Source organism: Pseudophryne corroboree, chromosome 7 (assembly GCF_028390025.1).
Source record: "Pseudophryne corroboree isolate aPseCor3 chromosome 7, aPseCor3.hap2, whole genome shotgun sequence".
Taxonomy (NCBI): Eukaryota; Metazoa; Chordata; class Amphibia; order Anura; family Myobatrachidae; genus Pseudophryne; species Pseudophryne corroboree.
In genome coordinates, this window is record NC_086450.1 from 75,025,712 (window position 1) to 75,045,503 (window position 19,792).

Below are 19,792 nucleotides of genomic sequence, written 5' to 3' on the forward strand. Positions count from 1 at the left end.
TGGGAGCGACCACCTCCTCTGGATTTACCCCTAGCTGAGGGGCCAAAATTCCATTTAAAAAAACAACAACGGAATTTGCGTAAGGGGGCGTGGCCTCGCGTCCCACGATTAGACCACGCCCCCAACCCACAGCAGGCACAGCAATGAGATAGGGCTCCCCTGTCTCAAGTGCCCTGGCCCCCCCGGACTCATAATCAGCCCCTGGGGGCATGCCAGCAGCTCACAGAGCGCTGGGCATGCCCCCTCATTGACGAAAACGGGGCCCTCCCGTGAAGCCACGCCCCCTTTTCGCCGAGTGTGTGTCCCTCCTTCTGTCTGAAGAAAGCTCCTGCAGAAAGCTGGGAGGTATGCACCCCTGCCTGTGCCATGCCCATACTATCTGCTTCTGCTCCTAGTCTCCTGTAGATTTGGCCAGATCTGTGACTTATTTGACTAACTCTGCCCACTGTTGTGACTCCGCCCAGCATTAGCAAATGAATCACAAAGTCACAGATCTGGGCTATTATATAGGAGATACTGGTGGTCACTGTGTCAGCAAACTGCAAAACTAAAATGCACCACAGGTATAGAATGTAGATGGATAGTATACTTAATGACGACACAGAGGTAGGTACAGCAGTGGCCTTCCGTACCGTACTGCTATTATATATAGTATACTGGTGGTCACTGTGTCAGCAAACTGCAAAACTAAAATGCACCACATGTATAGAATGTAGATGGATAGTATACTTAATGACGACACAGAGGTAGGTACAGCAGTGGCCTTCCGTACCGTACTGCTATTATATATAGTATACTGGTGGTCACTGTGTCAGCAAACTGCAAAACTAAAATGCACCACAGGTATAGAATGTAGATGGATAGTATACTTAATGACGACACAGAGGTAGGTACAGCAGTGGCCTTCCGTACTGCTATATATAGTATACTGGTGGTCACTGTGTCAGCAAACTGCAAAACTAAAATGCACCACAGGTAGAATGTAGATGGATAGTATACTTAATGACGACACAGAGGTAGGTACAGCAGTGGCCTTCCGTACTGCTATATATAGTATACTGGTGGTCACTGTGTCAGCAAACTGCAAAACTAAAATGCACCACAGGTATAGAATGTAGATGGATAGTATACTTAATGACGACACAGAGGTAGGTACAGCAGTGGCCTTCCGTACCGTACTGCTATTATATATAGTATACTGGTGGTCACTGTGTCAGCAAACTGCAAAACTAAAATGCACCACAGGTATAGAATGTAGATGGATAGTATACTTAATGACGACACAGAGGTAGGTACAGCAGTGGCCTTCCGTACTGCTATATATAGTATACTGGTGGTCACTGTGTCAGCAAACTGCAAAACTAAAATGCACCACAGGTATAGAATGTAGATGGATAGTATACTTAATGACGACACAGAGGTAGGTACAGCAGTGGCCTTCCGTACCGTACTGCTATTATATATAGTATACTGGTGGTCACTGTGTCAGCAAACTGCAAAACTAAAATGCACCACAGGTATAGAATGTAGATGGATAGTATACTTAATGACGACACAGAGGTAGGTACAGCAGTGGCCTTCCGTACTGCTATATATAGTATACTGGTGGTCACTGTGTCAGCAAACTGCAAAACTAAAATGCACCACAGGTATAGAATGTAGATGGATAGTATACTTAATGACGACACAGAGGTAGGTACAGCAGTGGCCTTCCGTACCGTACTGCTATTATATATAGTATACTGGTGGTCACTGTGTCAGCAAACTGCAAAACTAAAATGCACCACAGGTATAGAATGTAGATGGATAGTATACTTAATGATGACACAGAGGTAGGTACAGCAGTGGCCTTCCGTACTGCTATATATAGTATACTGGTGGTCACTGTGTCAGCAAACTGCAAAACTAAAATGCACCACAGGTATAGAATGTAGATGGATAGTATACTTAATGACAACACAGAGGTAGGTACAGCAGTGGCCTTCCGTACCGTAATGCTATATATTATATACTGGTGGTCACTGGTCAGCAAAACTCTGCACTGTACTCCTCCTATATAATATTATAATTATACTGGTGGTCCCCAGTCCCCACAATAAAGCAGCACACTGAGCACAGATATGGAGTGTTTTTCAGGCAGACAACGTATACTGGTGGTCACTGATCAGCAAAACTCTGCACTGTACTCCTCCTATATTATACAGCTGCTCCCCAACCCTCCCCACAATTAAGCAATAGTGCACAGCACAATCAAGTTCAACAATAACGGAGAGGACGCCAGCCACGTCCTCTCCCTAACATTTCCAAAGCACGAGTGAAAATGGCGGCGACGCGCGGCTGCTTATATAGAATCCGAATCTCGCGAGAATCCGACAGCGGGATGATGACGTTCGGGCGCGCTCGGGTTACCCGAGCCATACGGGAGAATCCGAGTATGGCTCGGACCCGTGTAAAAAGGGTGAAGTTCGGGGGGGTTCGGTTTCCGAGAAACCGAACCCGCTCATCACTAGTTATTACCAAGTCGACCCTGGTTGGCTGCCGGTTTAAAAGGTGCAAAAAAAAATACAAAAAAAAACCTGGGTCGATTTTCCTGGGAATCCTACCCGGATATCGACCAGGGTTCAACATGGGAAGAACCCGTTTTAAGGAGCAGTGTAAAGGGGTAACCCCGGTCATCCGACCCAGGACCCACTTACAGCAATTACCTCCCAACTGCAGCGTCCTGCGTGTGGTCGGGAGGTTGGGGTACAGGGCAAACGCTGTCTTCGCTGCTGTCTGCGCTACTATGCAGACAGCAGCGGTAGCGGGGTGAAGGTGACTGGATGCTGCGCTCGTGAGTTCTGCGTCACTTCACCGCACAGACTGAGGCTGGGGGCAGCCCAGCAGCAGCTTCCAGAGTGCTGGGCTTGCCCCCAGCGTGACGTGCAGATGCCTGGGGGTCCCAATATACGGATTTCCCATAAAGACACTGAACCCATGTGCTGTGTGAACGGTCTCAACCCGGTAATATCCCGGGTTGGCACCACCGTGTAAACGGGGTAAATCCTGGATCCAACTCGGATTGGAACCGTGGGGGTCATTCCGAGTTGTTCGTTTGTTATATTTTTCTCGCAACGGAGCGATTAGTCGCTAATGCGCATGCGCAATGTCCGCAGTGCGACTGCGCCAAGTAAATTTGCTATGCAGTTAGGTATTTTACTCACGGCATTACGAGGTTTTTTCTTCGTTCTGGTGATCGTAATGTGATTGACAGGAAGTGGGTGTTTCTGGGCGGAAACAGGCCGTTTTATGAGTGTGTGCGAAAAAACGCTACCGTTTCTGGGAAAAACGTGGGAGTGGCTGGAGAAACGGAGGAGTGTCTGGCCGAACGCTGGGAGTGTTTGTGACGTCAAACCAGGAACGAAACTGACTGAACTGATCGCAGTTGCCGAGTAAGTGTGGAGCTACTCAGAAACTGCTAAGAAGTGTCTATTCGCAATTCTGCTAATCTTTCGTTCGCAATTTTGATAAGCTAAGATTCACTCCCAGTAGGCGGCGGCTTAGCGTGTGCAATGCTGCTAAAAGCAGCTTGCGAGCGAACAACTCGGAATGAGGGCCCGTGTTCCAAATCCCAGGTCGGATCCAGGATTTTTGTGTAAAAGGGGTAATAGTACTCGCAGGCTTCCGGTCCCATCAAGACTTGGTATAAACACACCCACACTTTTATATCTTCCACCCAAATGTGCCATAAAAATCAGCAAACTGCGCAGTAGAACAAAAACCCACGTATTCCAACATGGGCACAACTCTATTACATTTTCCTTATGTTGCTAGAAAAAAACACCCAAACACTGGGTAGGGATGTTACCCAGGTACTATAACACCTATTATATTCCTCTTGTGGATTATGAGAGTTTTAGTACTGTGGGAAAAGTTAGTTGTGGCCGGTGCATGCACCTCCTACCTCTACTGTCTGATTTTGGAGATGACGTTATGCTGGGAAGGCAGGGGCTCCTATCTGGGGTTGCAGTCTGGATGTCCTAAGCCTAGATGGGGTTTGTGTAGTGAGATATGGGTCTACTACGGTATGCCGGCGCTCGGGGGCCCAGCATACCGGCGCCGGTATACCGGCAGCAGGGTGGGCGCGAAAGAGCCCCTTGCGGGCTCACTGTGCTCGCCATGCTGCGGGAACGGTGGCGCGCTACATGCACCATGCTATTTATTCTCCCTCCAGTGGTGTCGTGGACACCCCAAGAGGGAAAATAGTTGTCATTATGCCGGCTGTCGGGATTCCGTCGCCGGTATGCTGAGTGCCGAGATCCCAACAGTCGGCATATCAAGTGCCACCCGTGAAATACAGTCGACGGTCTCCTGCTGCAGCCATATGAAACAGGTGTGCTGGATGAATAGAAGTGCACTACTTTAGGCCGCCTCTCTAGGTCTGTGACCATCTCTCCCACTATGGGGATATCCAGGGCTTAAAGTGGTCCTGGAGAGGTGGGGGAACTCATCTTCCCCACAACCCCTCCCCCTTAGCGCGCGCCGTAGGCGCGCGTGCCGCAAAAAAGGGTGTGGTTTCATAAGGAAGGGGCGTGGCCACACAAAAGTACCCCAAATTCAAAGTAATGCCTCACTGTAGCACAATCTTATTCACATTGCCCGCCCCACATGCTTACAGAATGCCCCCAGTAGTGCTCACCATTAAATAAGTAAACATATATATATATCTCATGTTTCTCCAGCAGAACTCAATAAGGACAAGAGTCGGCTTTAGTGACTAAAGCCAACTCTTGTCCTTATTGTGTGCCGCTGGAGAAACATGTATGCCTAAATAATGATAAAGAAAGCACACTCACTCACATGACCTGACGGCGGGCGCAGCAGGAGAAGGGCACAGGAATGTGCAGCAATAAATGTAGGGCACGTGTGGGGGGTGCGCACACCTATGATCCTATGCATGTGTGCGGGGGGACCCACTGTCACGGGCTCCGGCGGTCCCATTACGCTGTGCTGCGGGGAGACAGATTTGCCGGTCCCAGTATCCGTATAGGGGAAGGGGCTGCGCTTTTGAATCTAGCGCCGATTGCGCACCAATCACGTATCGCGGACTGTTAGCCAATGAGAAACTGCCACTAGGCAGCTTCTCATTGGCTGGCGGTCCGCGAGCCGTGATTGGCTCACGCCAGCTTTTGAAATAGCCGCCCCTTCTTTTAATTGGATCTGCAGCTGGTCCGCGAGCCGGGATTGGCTGGCGGACGCTGCAAACTTTACAATGCAGCCGTGACCTGATGCTGTGGCCGGACGGAGGCGGAACTGGTTCCGCCTGCAATTAGAGGTGACGGAACGCAGTTCCGCCCCGTTCCGGCCCACTTTAACCCCTGGGGATATCCAATTACCCACAGTACATTACCGCGGTACCCGGTACCGACTCCTGACAACTCCCGGTGCAGACAGGGCAGCGCTGACCTCTGGTTCCCCAATCACATGACCGCTCCTCCACTGGGGGTCAGGGGAAAAGGGGGGCTGCGGTGCTGCTTCAGCTTCCCTGCCGGGGGTCATAGTGCTGAGTGCCGGCTCCCAGGCTGCAGCGCCCTCACTGCAGTCCTAGCCTGCCGCTGCTGTGGCTGGCATGGGACACTGACAGGTCACCGCAGCTTACCAGGATTTTATTTTACCCTCCTCGGCCAAGCAAAACTAAATCCCAGGAAACAGCCCCGTTTTCGCTTACCTACCTGTGTTTTGCCCCTGATTTTCCAGTTTCTCTCTGGCACTAGCATAACTTTTATCTCTGTCTCCGTATCCTTTGCTCTCAGGTGACTAACTTGCTTGGCTAAAGACCCCTGGCTATTCTTTGGATTTACTATTACTTGTCTTTTCACACTCCTTTTCTCACTTAGGGCGGGGTGCATTTTATATCGCATTTTGAATTTGGTGCATCCCGCCACAAAGTGCAAGCACAACATCGTTTATTAAAGCCGTATGCTGGAAGAAAATCACAAAGGACAGCTTTCCAAATAAGAGCTGTCCTTTGCAATAGAAGGATTTCCGGGTTTAGGACCTTGGAGACCTTCTGCACATGCACCGAGTGACACATGCGCCGCAGAGGGTGCTGGAAAGTATCTGATCCCTCTCAGGGGGGGAACGTATAATTATTATGCTGACACTATTCTAAACGACACCAGTTTGATGCACTTAATTACATTAACACACCTGAATTTGTCAGTCCTAGTTTTGTTTATAGGGATACCTTTTACTTCACTTCAGTTCTTATAGGTTTTGTACATAGTAAATGCTAAATCATGCACCTATGTTTCTATGAAGTACGGCAGTCATAACCCACAAAGAAAGAGTAAGTATTGGTGGTGCAAGGCTAATGGGCAGGTTCACAAACTTCACTATTATTTTAAATAGAACACTTAGATTTCTTGATTATGGGAGGTAAGAGCTTGTAAATAGGCCAGAACCATCTAAAACTTGGCTAAAAGTCATTTCTGCATTCCTTCTAGAGTTTACTTTCAGTCGAAGTTACTGCATTTGCTGTGACAAAGATTATTGTAGTATTTCTTCACAATTTTCTTTTTCTTTTTTGTTAAGTCGGTGGTTGGCTTTAGCATAACACTAACATCTCTATTTCCCACTCGGTCCTTCCCATGATGCATCCAACATAAACTTCTTTTCATTAATGAAGGTGTATTGTGTTCAGATGTGTCCTCACTTACTGGCTGTCCGTACACCATACAGCATGAGACCCCCGACACGGCTGAGAACCCCCAAGAAGAATAGTGTTACGCATTTTACTTTCAATTTTGCATCTTATTCGCATCCCAGGTGCGGCGAAAAGTCGTTCCCAGTGTACCAGAGATGCAAGGCTGCAATTTAAATGGCACAGAAATTGGTTTTACACACGTACCATACAAAGTCGCAGATGAAGCACAATAGAACTTGGCGTGAGGTAAAGCCTCAGCCACTCCCATCCGAGCCCTTTATACACAGATTCAGACTCAGTTGCATACAAATGTACAAATGTCGCACATCAAATTGATCAGTGTAATGTAGTGTTGTCGCTTCAATGTGTTTTATATTTGCTAATAAGACACACAACGCTCGGTGTAGTGCCCCTTATACACAATTCCAACAGTAGTAGTGCCCCTTACACATAATGCCCACAGTAGTAAATGCTGCTTATATACATAATGTCCACAGTAGTAGAGCCCCTTACTGTATGCATATTGCCCACAGAAGTGCCACTTATCCAATTATGCCATCCCATATAGTTGCCCAGTCATAGACCTTAATCCATTAAAACTCTAAGGCAAGACCTGAAAGTTGCTGTCTATCATCTTCGCTCCCCTACTTACTGTACTTGACAAAATTCAAGCAACTTTTCAGTAAAAAAATAGCAAATATTGTTCCACCTTTGTGATAAAAATTAATAGAAACTAATCCAAAAAATACTGCATTTCAGCTGGTATGAGCCCATTTACCAGAGTAAGTACAGGAAGAATGGGAAGTAGTTAGACATGTATAAGTCAGTACATGGGTAATCAAGAAACAAAGTCAGTGGCAAGCCAGTTTAATATACAGCTAACAAAAGACAGTAGAAGTTGCAATGTGTGATCACAGATACAAACCACTATAATCAGGTATGGGAAACTGAAAGCTACTGGGAGAAACATGCTTCCTCTGAATAGACACTAATTAGGAGAGGGGGAAGCTCACCAGACAGTCAGATATATTGGGGAATTGTCTCTCAAGAATAGCAATTTGAAGAATAACTCAATTGCAGAGGAACAAACAAACCTATGAGTCAGCAATACAAAATCCAGGCTACAAGACTTAATCCCTGCTACAGAGATATTTACATTTTCAAACTGGTATTACTTTAAGGTCTGGGAAGATGAATTACTACATCATAAATAAAAATTCTAGGCTGGTACATTCTTAGGGCGGGATGCACTAAGGGAAATATGCGGTAAAACCCACGTTTTCGGGGTTTTTACTGCATGTTCAAATGTACTAAGACCTGTCCGCTGGGTTTTCGCTGCCCCCTGCCGCCCCCCGCCACAGATGCTGACCCCCCTCCACCCTGGCATACCTTCCTCCAGGCAGCCTGGACCCGGAAGGTAATCTCCTCCTCCCCCTGGGCAACGCAGCCGGAGGTCATTCCGGCTGCAGGCGGGAGGAGGGGGTGCCGGGGACAGCCTGCTGCTGCTTCCCGGCGTGCGGGCATTGTGGACACCCCTGGGAGGTGATGGAGACCTCCCGCACACCACCTCACAGGTATCGCAGGGGGCCTCCATCACCGCATTGCGATGTTGATTGCGTATGTTAGTACATATGCGATCAACAACGCTGCGATGCGCAGCGAGGGGCAGAGATGTATGTTAATACATCCCGCCCTCTATGCTGAAACAGGGAGGGCTTGAATATCCAACACAATTTACCTTTCACCAACATTATACGTACATCGTCCTTTGGAAAACAAAGCGTAGAAAAGACTCTGCTCTTCAAAAAGCACAAGCACTTGTGTCATTCATGAAAACCAGGCTAAAATGTTTTGAAATCCAGAAGACAATTTTCTTTTAAAATGTTAATTTTCATTTTAAAGACAAAAAGCTCCTTTCTCATAACCCTTTCACTGACATAAAAGTTAATTTTGCAATGGAGCCTGTGTCTTAATTACAACTCCACCAATAATCTAGTAGGTGGTGGCAGAGAGGTCAAAGATGTAACCACCGGGAGAAACCCAGCTTACAAGTGTAGAGTGAGCAAATGTTCTCCTGGACACCTAAATACTACTCAGATGGAATGGGCAACCAGTCCCGTAAAGACCTCATGAGACCATGGGCATGTCATTCCTTCATAGAAGATGTCACGGGGGACTGGGTTTTGTGAATCCGGAATTGTGGCGTGCGGTTTGGTATCGGTGACTTTAGGCAGGATTAGCCGAGCAGGTTGAATGAAAGTCTTTTCATAGAGCTTTAAAGGAGGTTCCACAGGTGCCCTAGCTGTTTACTTGTTAGAGCGGTTGCGTCGGCAGGACCTGTACGTCTGTGGACAAACGTCTGGAGGAAACCCGGATAGGAAGACTGTAGACTGGGGTAACTGAGACTCGCTGAGAGGGATGGTGACTCGGAGAGGTCAGCATACGAGGAGAAATAACCGGGTGTAGATCCAGCAATCCAGGTGAGAACTCAGGGAACAGGATGCTTTAGAAGCAATGCTGTGGAGCACAGGGAACTAGCACACACAAGGCTGTGTGAAAGACGTTGCACTGGCAATTTGCTTACCCAGAAATCCCTAGATTTATACCTGCAGACTGTTTCCCATTGGTTTTGCAAACCTTGCAGGTGACTGAGTGTTTTAGATTAGCTGACCCTTCCAAGGCGGCGACGCCCATTCCGGACCTCTGCAGCTGGAAGCTGCACAAATGTTTGCTGCTGCCTCTGAGCCCTCTCCTCCCAGACATGCCTGCAAGTTGTGCCCCTCGCCAGCAGCCCGCACCCCCACCGGAGGGACCGCGCCAGAGCATCCGGACAGGTAAGTACCGCTGGTCCCGGAACCCGATCCGCCGGACCGTGACAGAAGATTTCTGAGATACAGATCATCCAGGCTCACTAGCAGTAGATCATGTGATAAGAAACCTTCCAAATATTTTACATGTTGGTTGCGTCCCTGTATGAAATAAGGGTTGTATTTTAAGGAAGAGAACAATCATTTGTTTGTTTTTTTATGCCTTTATACTACCTGTAAATGAACAAGATATTGACTTGGTTAAGGTGCCAAAAGTAAATCCCATTTGTCCTAAAGAACAATGTATAATTTTCTGGTGTAGAGTAAAAAAAAAGTAGATTATTCCCAGGAGAACTGAGGTGCAAATTTGGGGCAGTCTCAGCAGAAAAAAGTAAAATGTGTTTTGTTTGTTTTTTTACTCACAATTGTCTTAAACTGTAGGTTTTGATCAAGAAATCCTATAAAAAAATAAATATCAACATTATCAACAAAGTAAATGATGATACATTACTACAGGTATCTTAAAATCTATGTTTCTATAAAGGATAAAAAAAAAAAGGGGGCAGACTAGATGGGCCAAGTGGTTCTTATCTGCCGTCAAATTCTATGTTTCTATGTTTCTATAAATTGCTTTTTTTGAACCAGTACCAACTGCGGCTGGCCTGGGCAACCCGTGGCTCTCCAGCTGTTGAAAAACTACAAGTCCAAGCATGCCCTGCCACAGTTTTGCTATTAGGGAATGCTAAACGTGGGGCAGGGCATGCTGGGATGTGTAGTTGCACAGCAGCTGGAGAGCCACAGGTTGGCCAGATCTGAATTAACGGGTAGATGTAGCAAGCAGTGAAAAGAGTGGAGAAGTGGACCAGTGCTGAAGGCAGCCAATCAGCTTGTAATGTACCTATCATTTTATAGACTGTACTTGATCAGTGCTACCTGGAAGTTGATGGGTTGCTATGGGCAACTTCTTCACCGGCCTGCTTATCCACTCTTTTCACAGCTTGATACACCAACCCCTAAATTACTAATCTTCTTATTTCACATTCTTTATGTAAATGTACAGTAGAGTTACATGGCACATTTAAGCCACTTTCACACCGCCGCTTCGACCCGGGTTTTTGATGGGTTAACCTAGGTCACGGCTCAGTGTGAAGGGGTCCCTGAAAAAAAACCTGGGTCGAGTGACCCGGGAATCCAGCCTGGATAGCGACCCGGGTCCAAGCCGCAGTGTGAATGGGGTCTGTCCCAGGCAGTGGCGGATCCAGAGATGGGGACATTCATATAGGGGACCAGCACCAACTGCCACCCCAAACACTGGCAAACATCACCGTCTGGGGCTTACTGGCAGTTGGTGTGGCTCCTCTATTTGAATTTTGGACTATGCTGCAGACCTTCCTCTGGAACCAGCACTGGTGTCCTGTGTCTGAGCTAGTGATGAGCGGGTTCGGTTCCTCGGAATCCGAACCCGCCCGAACTTCAGCTTTTTTCCACGGGTCTGAGCAGGCTCGGATCCTCTCGCCTTGCTCGGTTAACCCGAGCGCGCCCGAACGTCATCATCCCGCTGTCGGATTCTCGCGAGGCTCGGATTCTATCGCGAGACTCGGATTCTATATAAGGAGCCGCGCGTCGCCGCCATTTTCACACGTGCATTGAGATTGATAGGGAGAGGACGTGGCTGGCGTCCTCTCCGTTTAGAATAGATAGAGAGTGAGACACTTGATTTACTGGAGCATTAGGAGTACTCAGAGAGTGCAGAGTTTTGCTGATAGTTATACTAGTGACCACCAGTGCAGTTTTATTTATTATTTAATATATAATCCGTTCTCTGCCTGAAAAAAAACGATACACAGTCACATACCATATCTGTGCTCAGCCTCAGTGTGCTGCATGATAATATCATCTATGTATATCTGACTGTGCTGAGTGCTCACTGCTCACACAGCTTAATTGTGGGGGAGACTGGGGAGCAGTTATAGCAGGAGTACATATATTTAACAGTGCACACTTTTGCTGCCAGAGTGCCACTGCCAGTGTGACTGACCAGTGACCACCAGTATATTGTGATTGTCTGCCTGAAAAAGTTAAACACTCGTGTGGTGTTTTTTTTATTTATTCTATAAACGCATTCTGCTGACAGTGTCCAGCAGGTCCGTCATTATATAATATATACCTGTCCTGCAGTAGTGATATATATATTTTTTTTATGTCATTATCATCCAGTCTATACTAGCAGCAGACGCAGTACGGTAGTCCACGGCTGTAGCTACCTCTGTGTCGGCAGTCGCTCGTCCATAATTGTATACCTACCTGTGGTGTTTTTTTTTTTTTTCTATCTTCTTCATACTAGTAGTTAACTTTAGGAGTCTGCAGTGCTGACAGTGTCCAGCAGGTCCGTCATTATATAATATATACCTGTCCTGCAGTAGTGATATATATATATTTTTTATATCATTATCATCCAGTCTATACTAGCAGCAGACGCAGTACGGTAGTCCACGGCTGTAGCTACCTCTGTGTCGGCAGTCGCTCGTCCATAATTGTATACCTACCTGTGGTGGTTTTTTTTTTTTTCTATCTTCTTCATACTAGTAGTTAACTTTAGGAGTCTGCAGTGCTGACAGTGTCCAGCAGGTCCGTCATTATATAATATATACCTGTCCTGCAGTAGTGATATATATATATTTTTTATATCATTATCATCCAGTCTATACTAGCAGCAGACGCAGTACGGTAGTCCACGGCTGTAGCTACCTCTGTGTCGGCAGTCGCTCGTCATCCATAAGTATACTAGTATCCATCCATCTCCATTGTTTACCTGAGGTGCCTTTTAGTTGTGCCTATTAAAATATGGAGAACAAAAATGTTGAGGTTCCAAAAATAGGGAAAGATCAAGATCCACTTCCACCTCGTGCTGAAGCTGCTGCCACTAGTCATGGCCGAGACGATGAAATGCCATCAACGTCGTCTGCCAAGGCCGATGCCCAATGTCATAGTACAGAGCATGTAAAATCCAAAACACCAAATATCAGTAAAAAAAGGACTCAAAAATCTAAAATAAAATTGTCGGAGGAGAAGCGTAAACTTGCCAATATGCCATTTACCACACGGAGTGGCAAGGAACGGCTGAGGCCCTGGCCTATGTTCATGGCTAGTGGTTCAGCTTCACATGAGGATGGAAGCACTCAGCCTCTCGCTAGAAAAATGAAAAGACTTAAGCTGGCAAAAGCACAGCAAAGAACTGTGCGTTCTTCGAAATCACAAATCCACAAGGAGAGTCCAATTGTGTCGGTTGCGATGCCTGACCTTCCCAACACTGGACGTGAAGAGCATGCACCTTCCACCATTTGCACGCCCCCTGCAAGTGCTGGAAGGAGCACCCGCAGTCCAGTTCCTGATAGTCAGATTGAAGATGTCAGTGTTGAAGTACACCAGGATGAGGAGGATATGGGTGTTGCTGGCGCTGGGGAGGAAATTGACCAGGAGGATTCTGATGGTGAGGTGGTTTGTTTAAGTCAGGCACCCGGGGAGACACCTGTTGTCCGTGGGAGGAATATGGCCATTGACATGCCTGGTGAAAATACCCAAAAAATCAGCTCTTCGGTGTGGAAGTATTTCAACAGAAATGCGGACAACATTTGTCAAGCCGTGTGTTGCCTTTGTCAAGCTGTAATAAGTTGGGGTAAGGACGTTAACCACCTCGGAACATCCTCCCTTATACGTCACCTGCAGCGCATTCATCATAAGTCAGTGACAAGTTCTAAAACTTTGGGCGACAGCGGAAGCAGTCCACTGACCAGTAAATCCCTTCCTCTTGTAACCAAGCTCACGCAAACCACCCCACCAACTCCCTCAGTGTCAATTTCCTCCTTCCCCAGGAATGCCAATAGTCCTGCAGGCCATGTCACTGGCAATTCTGACGAGTCCTCTCCTGCCTGGGATTCCTCCGATGCATCCTTGCGTGTAACGCCTACTGCTGCTGGCGCTGCTGTTGTTGCTGCTGGGAGTTGATGGTCATCCCAGAGGGGAAGTCGTAAGACGACTTTTACTACTTCCACCAAGCAATTGACTGTCCAACAGTCCTTTGCGAGGAAGATGAAATATCACAGCAGTCATCCTGCTGCAAAGCGGATAACTGAGGCCTTGGCAGCCTGGGCGGTGAGAAACGTGGTTCCGGTATCCATCATTACTGCAGAGCCAACTAGAGACTTGTTTGAGATACTGTGTCCCCGGTACCAAATACCATCTAGGTTCCATTTCTCAAGGCAGGCGATACCGAAAATGTACACAGACCTCAGAAAAAGAGTCACCAGTGTCCTAAAAAATGCAGTTGTACCCAATGTCCACTTAACCACCGACATGTGGACAAGTGGAGCAGGGCAGACTCAGGACTATATGACTGTGACAGCCCACTGGGTAGATGTATTGACTCCCGCCGCAAGAACAGCAGCGGCGGCACCAGTAGCAGCATCTCGCAAACGCCAACTCGTTCCTAGGCAGGCTACGCTTTGTATCACCGCTTTCCAGAATACACGCACAGCTAAAAACCTCTTACGGCAACTGAGGAAGATCATCGCAGAATGGCTTACCCCAATTGGACTCTCCTGTGGATTTGTGGCATCGGACAACGCCAGCAATATTGTGTGTGCATTAAATCTGGGCAAATTCCAGCACGTCCCATGTTTTGCACATACCTTGAATTTGGTGGTGCAGAATTATTTAAAAAACGACAGGGGCGTGCAAGAGATGCTGTCGGTGGCCAGAAGAATTGCGGGACACTTTCGGCGTACAGGCACCACGTACAGAAGACTGGAGCAACACCAAAAATGCCTGAACCTGCCCTGCCATCATCTGAAGCAAGAAGTGGTAACGAGGTGGAATTCAACCCTCTATATGCTTCAGAGGTTGGAGGAGCAGCAAAAGGCCATTCAAGCCTATACAACTAAGCACGATATAGGAGGTGGAATGCACCTGTCTCAAGCGCAGTGGAGAATGATTTCAACGTTGTGCAAGGTTCTGCAACCTTTTGAACTTGCCACACGTGAAGTCAGTTCAGACACTGCCAGCCTGAGTCAGGTCATTCCCCTCATCAGGCTTTTGCAGAAGAAGCTGGAGACATTGAAGGAGGAGCTAACACAGAGCGATTCCGCTAGGCATGTGGGGCTTGTGGATGGAGCCCTTAATTCGCTTAACAAGGATTCACGGGTGGTCAATCTGTTGAAATCAGAGCACTACATTTTGGCCACCGTGCTCGATCCTAGATTTAAAACCTACCTTGGATCTCTCTTTCCGGCAGACACAAGTCTGCTGGGGTTCAAAGAACTGCTGGTGAGAAAATTGTCAAGTCAAGCGGAACGCGACCTGTCAACATCTCCTCCTTCACATTCTCCCGCAACTGGGGGTGCGAGGAAAAGGCTCAGAATTCCGAGCCCACCCGCTGGCGGTGATGCAGGGCAGTCTGGAGCGACTGCTGATGCTGACATCTGGTCCGGACTGAAGGACCTGACAACGATTACGGACATGTCGTCTACTGTCACTGCATATGATTCTCTCCCCATTGAAAGAATGGTGGAGGATTATATGAGTGACCGCATCCAAGTAGGCACGTCAGACAGTCCGTACTTATACTGGCAGGAAAAAGAGGCAATTTGGAGGCCCTTGCACAAACTGGCTTTATTCTACCTAAGTTGCCCTCCCACAAGTGTGTACTCCGAAAGAGTGTTTAGTGCCGCCGCTCACCTTGTCAGCAATCGGCGTACGAGGTTACATCCAGAAAATGTGGAGAAGATGATGTTCATTAAAATGAATTATAATCAATTCCTCCGTGGAGACATTCACCAGCAGCAATTGCCTCCACAAAGTACACAGGGAGCTGAGATGGTGGATTCCAGTGGGGACGAATTGATAATCTGTGAGGAGGGGGATGTACACGGTGATATATCGGAGGATGATGATGAGGTGGACATCTTGCCTCTGTAGAGCCAGTTTGTGCAAGGAGAGATTAATTGCTTCTTTTTTGGTGGGGGTCCAAACCAACCCGTCATTTCAGTCACAGTCGTGTGGCAGACCCTGTCACTGAAATGATGGGTTGGTTAAAGTGTGCATGTCCTGTTTATACAACATAAGGGTGGGTGGGAGGGCCCAAGGACAATTCCATCTTGCACCTCTTTTTTCTTTCATTTTTCTTTGCATCATGTGCTGTTTGGGGAGTATTTTTTTGAAGGGCCATCCTGCGTGACACTGCAGTGCCACTCCTAGATGGGCCAGGTGTTTGTGTCGGCCACTAGGGTCGCTTAGCTTAGTCACACAGCTACCTCATTGCGCCTCTTTTTTTCTTTGCGTCATGTGCTGTTTGGGAGGTAGTTTTTTGAAGGGCCAGCCTGCGTGACACTGCAGTGCCACTCCTAGATGGACCAGGTGTTTGTGTCGGCCACTAGGGTCGCTTAGCTTACTCACACAGCTACCTCATTGCGCCTCTTTTTTTCTTTGCGTCATGTGCTGTTTGGGGGGTGTTTTTTGGAAGGGCCATCCTGCGTGACACTGCAGTGCCACTCCTAGATGGGCCAGGTGTTTGTGTCGGCCACTAGGGTCGCTTATCTTAGTCACACAGCTACCTCATTGCGCCTCTTTTCTTCTTTGCGTCATGTGCTGTTTGGGGGGTGTTTTTTGGAAGGGCCATCCTGCGTGACACTGCAGTGCCACTCCTAGATGGGCCAGGTGTTTGTGTCGGCCACTAGGGTCGCTTAGCTTACTCACACAGCTACCTCATTGCGCCTCTTTTTTTCTTTGCGTCATGTGCAGTTTGGGGGGTGTTTTTTGGAAGGGCCATCCTGCGTGACACTGCAGTGCCACTCCTAGATGGGCCAGGTGTTTGTGTCGGCCACTAGGGTCGCTTATCTTAGTCACACAGCTACCTCATTGCGCCTCTTTTCTTCTTTGCGTCATGTGCTGTTTGGGGGGTGTTTTTTGGAAGGGCCATCCTGCGTGACACTGCAGTGCCACTCCTAGATGGGCCAGGTGTTTGTGTCGGCCACTTGGGTCGCTGAGCTTAGCCATCCAGCGACCTCGGTGCAAATTTTAGGACTAAAAATAATATTGTGAGGTGTGAGGTGTTCAGAATAGACTGAAAATGAGTGGAAATTATGGTTTTTGAGGTTAATAATACTTTGGGATCAAAATGACCCCCAAATTCTATGATTTAAGCTGTTTTTTAGGGTTTTTTGAAAAAAACACCCGAATCCAAAACACACCCGAATCCGACAAAAAAAATTCGGTGAGGTTTTGCCAAAGCGCGTTCGAACCCAAAACACGGCCGCGGAACCGAACCCAAAACCAAAACACAAAACCCGAAAAATTTCCGGTGCTCATCACTATGTCTGACCCGTATTGGACCCATGTTCTAAATCCCAGGTCGGTCCCGGGATTGTGGTGTGAAAGGGTACAAGTCAGTGTTTCTTGGAGAAGAAAAATATTTCACTGGATTTGCAAAAGTAGAAAGTGTTTACAGTGATGCTTTATGAATACTACAGGTGTGTATCATAGGGTCGACAGTAACTAGGTCAACAGTCACTAGGTTGACCACTATTGGTCGACAGTGACTAGGTCGACATCTGATATAGGTCGACATGGACACGGTCGACATGGAGAAAGGTTGACATGAGTTATTTATTTTAGTGTTGTTTTCTTCGTAAAGTGACGGGGAACCCCAATTAGTGCACCGGGTCCCCTCGCATGGCTCGCTTCGCTGGCCATGCTTCGGGCAAGGTGCCTCGCTCTGCTACCACTGCGCTCGGCACAGGTTACCGTTCTCAATTGCAGTCTCCGTGGATCGTAAAGTATGAAGAAGTTCAAAAAATGAAATAAAAAAGTGAAAACTCATGTCGACCTTTGTTTCATGTTGACATTGTCAGTGTCAACCTATAGACCACGTCGACCTAATGCATGTCGACCAATAGTGGTCAACCTAATGAGTGTTGACCTAAAGACCGGATACCAATACTACATAGGCCATTGCTTTCAAAGAAACAGACAGAATAATGGGGGTCATTCAGACCTGATTGCACGCTAGGTTTTTCCGCTGTGCTGCGATCAGGTCCGAACTGCGCATGCGTATGTACCACAATGCGCAGGTGCATCGTACGGGTGCAAAGAGGATCGTTGCTGAGCGATGGATTTAACGAAGAATCCGATTGCACAGCCGATCGCAAGGAGATTGACAGGAAGAGGGCATTTGTGGGTGTCAACTGACCGTTTTCTGGGAGTGTTTGGAAAAACGCAGGCGTGTCCAAGCGTTTGCAGGGCGGGTGTCTGACGTCAATTCCGGCCCCGGACAGGCTGAAGTGATCGCAGCGGCTGAGTAGGTTCTGAGCTACTCAGATACTGCACAAAACATTTTTGTACCGCTCGGCTGCACATGCGATCGCACACTTGCAAAGCAAAAATACACTCCTCAGTGGGCGGCGACTATCTGTTCGCATCGCTGCAAAAAATAGCTAGCGAGCTTCAGGTCTGAATTACCCCCTTTGTTTGCTCTTGCTCAGTCATAACAGCACACATAATTTAATGTATTTAAATTCCCTGGAGAACCCATATCAACTTAATTGGTACAAGTATATTTTTTTTCCAGTGTGGACTCTTGTAAAGTGGAAATGTCACCTACACATTATCGGAAAGACACTTATGTATGAACATTTGGTGCATTTATAGGGATGCAGTCTTTTTTGTAATGCTACTCTAGTCCACCTTGTTCCTTTCCTCATACATAACCCCAGATATCACTGTATACTGTATATCATATAAAGAGACTGAGCAGCCGCTGAGGGAAAAAGCTCTGTAATAAGTAAAAGAGAAATTCGGTTCGCTTAAGAAGGAAATGAAGACAAGCGCTCAGCAGTGGGTTATACAAACAAGTTTATTGTTCGGTGTTTGTTTTGAAATATATCAATTTCTTGTAAACTTCAAACCATAAAACTGCACTGAATTAAGTTATTATTAGTCTTGGAAAAAACTATTTTCCTGCAAACACAAACATTTGTCACTATACTGAAGCTTCCATGCATTAAATCACGCTGGAACATTCTGCACGATGAAAAACAGATTTTGATGCTAATGGATCTGGAATCTGGTTTTATCTTGGGTGCTTAATCCAGATCAGCACTGGATTACCAGTGAATTGTCCCCTGAACTCAAGGCCAGCAGATGTTTTGCCCTATCTGGCAGCCATCCCGTCCGCTCCACTTACACGTGTGTAGCTCAAAGATTATTTTTTGATTACACACAGTCATGCCCTACTTTGGCGCTGTGCTTATAGATGGGATATAAAGTTATTTTGTAGAACGGTATATACAACTCTAACGGAAAAATATTGTGTTTTTTTTTCTGTTTATGGAAATCGCATGGTTACTGTAATGAAAGGCAGCTGCCTGATACTCCACCCACTGGCATGAAAAATAAAAGGATTGCCTATAATGAACACCAAATGCTTCAAATATCGTTCTAGATCAAACACACGAGTATTACTTTGCAGTGTGACTTTTTGTATTAGTCACTGAAAGTGTTTTTTTGCATAATAGCATTGCGTTCACAAACATTTGGGGCGATTTATGGGGTGTGGTTCTCGCAGCTGCAGTTTTGTTGATTTTCCAGCTGTTTGCACATTTACTGAAAGATTGAAAAAATCACCGGGTAAATGTATTATTATTTTGTTTTTGTTTGGTTCTTTATTTAATGCTGAAAGACAGTTTTCTGTGTTCACGGGTGTGAACATTCATTTCAAGGCAAGGAGCCTTATTCACGTTTGTAAGTAAATAAAAGAAGGCAAGTATCTTTAGGCGTAATTCAGACTTGATTACAGCAACAAATTTGTTAGCAGTTGGGCAAAACCATCTGGGAGGGGGGCAGATATAACATGTGCAGAAAGAGATTAGATTTGGGTGGGGTGTGTTCAATCTGAAAACTAAATTGCAGTGTAAAAATAAAGCAGCCAGTATTTACCCTGCACAGAAACAATATAACCCACCCAAATCTAACTCTCTCTGCAAATGCTATATCTACTCCACCTGCAGTGCACATGGGGGGTCATTCCGACCTGATCGCACACTGCCATTTTTTGCAGCGCAGCGATCAGGTCACTACTGCGCATGTGTATGCAATGCGCAGGCGCGTCATACGGGTACAAAGCGGATCGTTGCTGTGCGATGGATTTAATGAATAATCCATTCGCACAGCCGATCGCAAGGAGATTGACAGGAAGAAAGCATTTATAGGTGTCAACTGACCATTTTCTGGGAGTGGTTGGAAAAACGCA

General features: G+C 46.9%; 1 protein-coding gene across 3 annotated transcripts in view; it reads left to right on the plus strand.

The window, feature by feature from the left end:
• The window catches only part of PDE1A (phosphodiesterase 1A), a 557,427-nt gene that overhangs the window by 234,650 nt on the left and 302,985 nt on the right, over nucleotides 1–19,792 (plus strand). The window contains exon 1 of one of the 3 annotated variants that reach the window (XM_063933324.1): nucleotides 9,249–9,519. The exons of the other annotated variants lie outside the window; for them this stretch is intronic. Coding sequence (XP_063789394.1) covers nucleotides 9,410–9,519 — 110 coding nt within the window. The 5' untranslated portion in view covers nucleotides 9,249–9,409. Of the gene's footprint in view, nucleotides 1–9,248; nucleotides 9,520–19,792 lie in introns of those variants that run through there. 3 annotated transcript variants of the gene reach the window in all.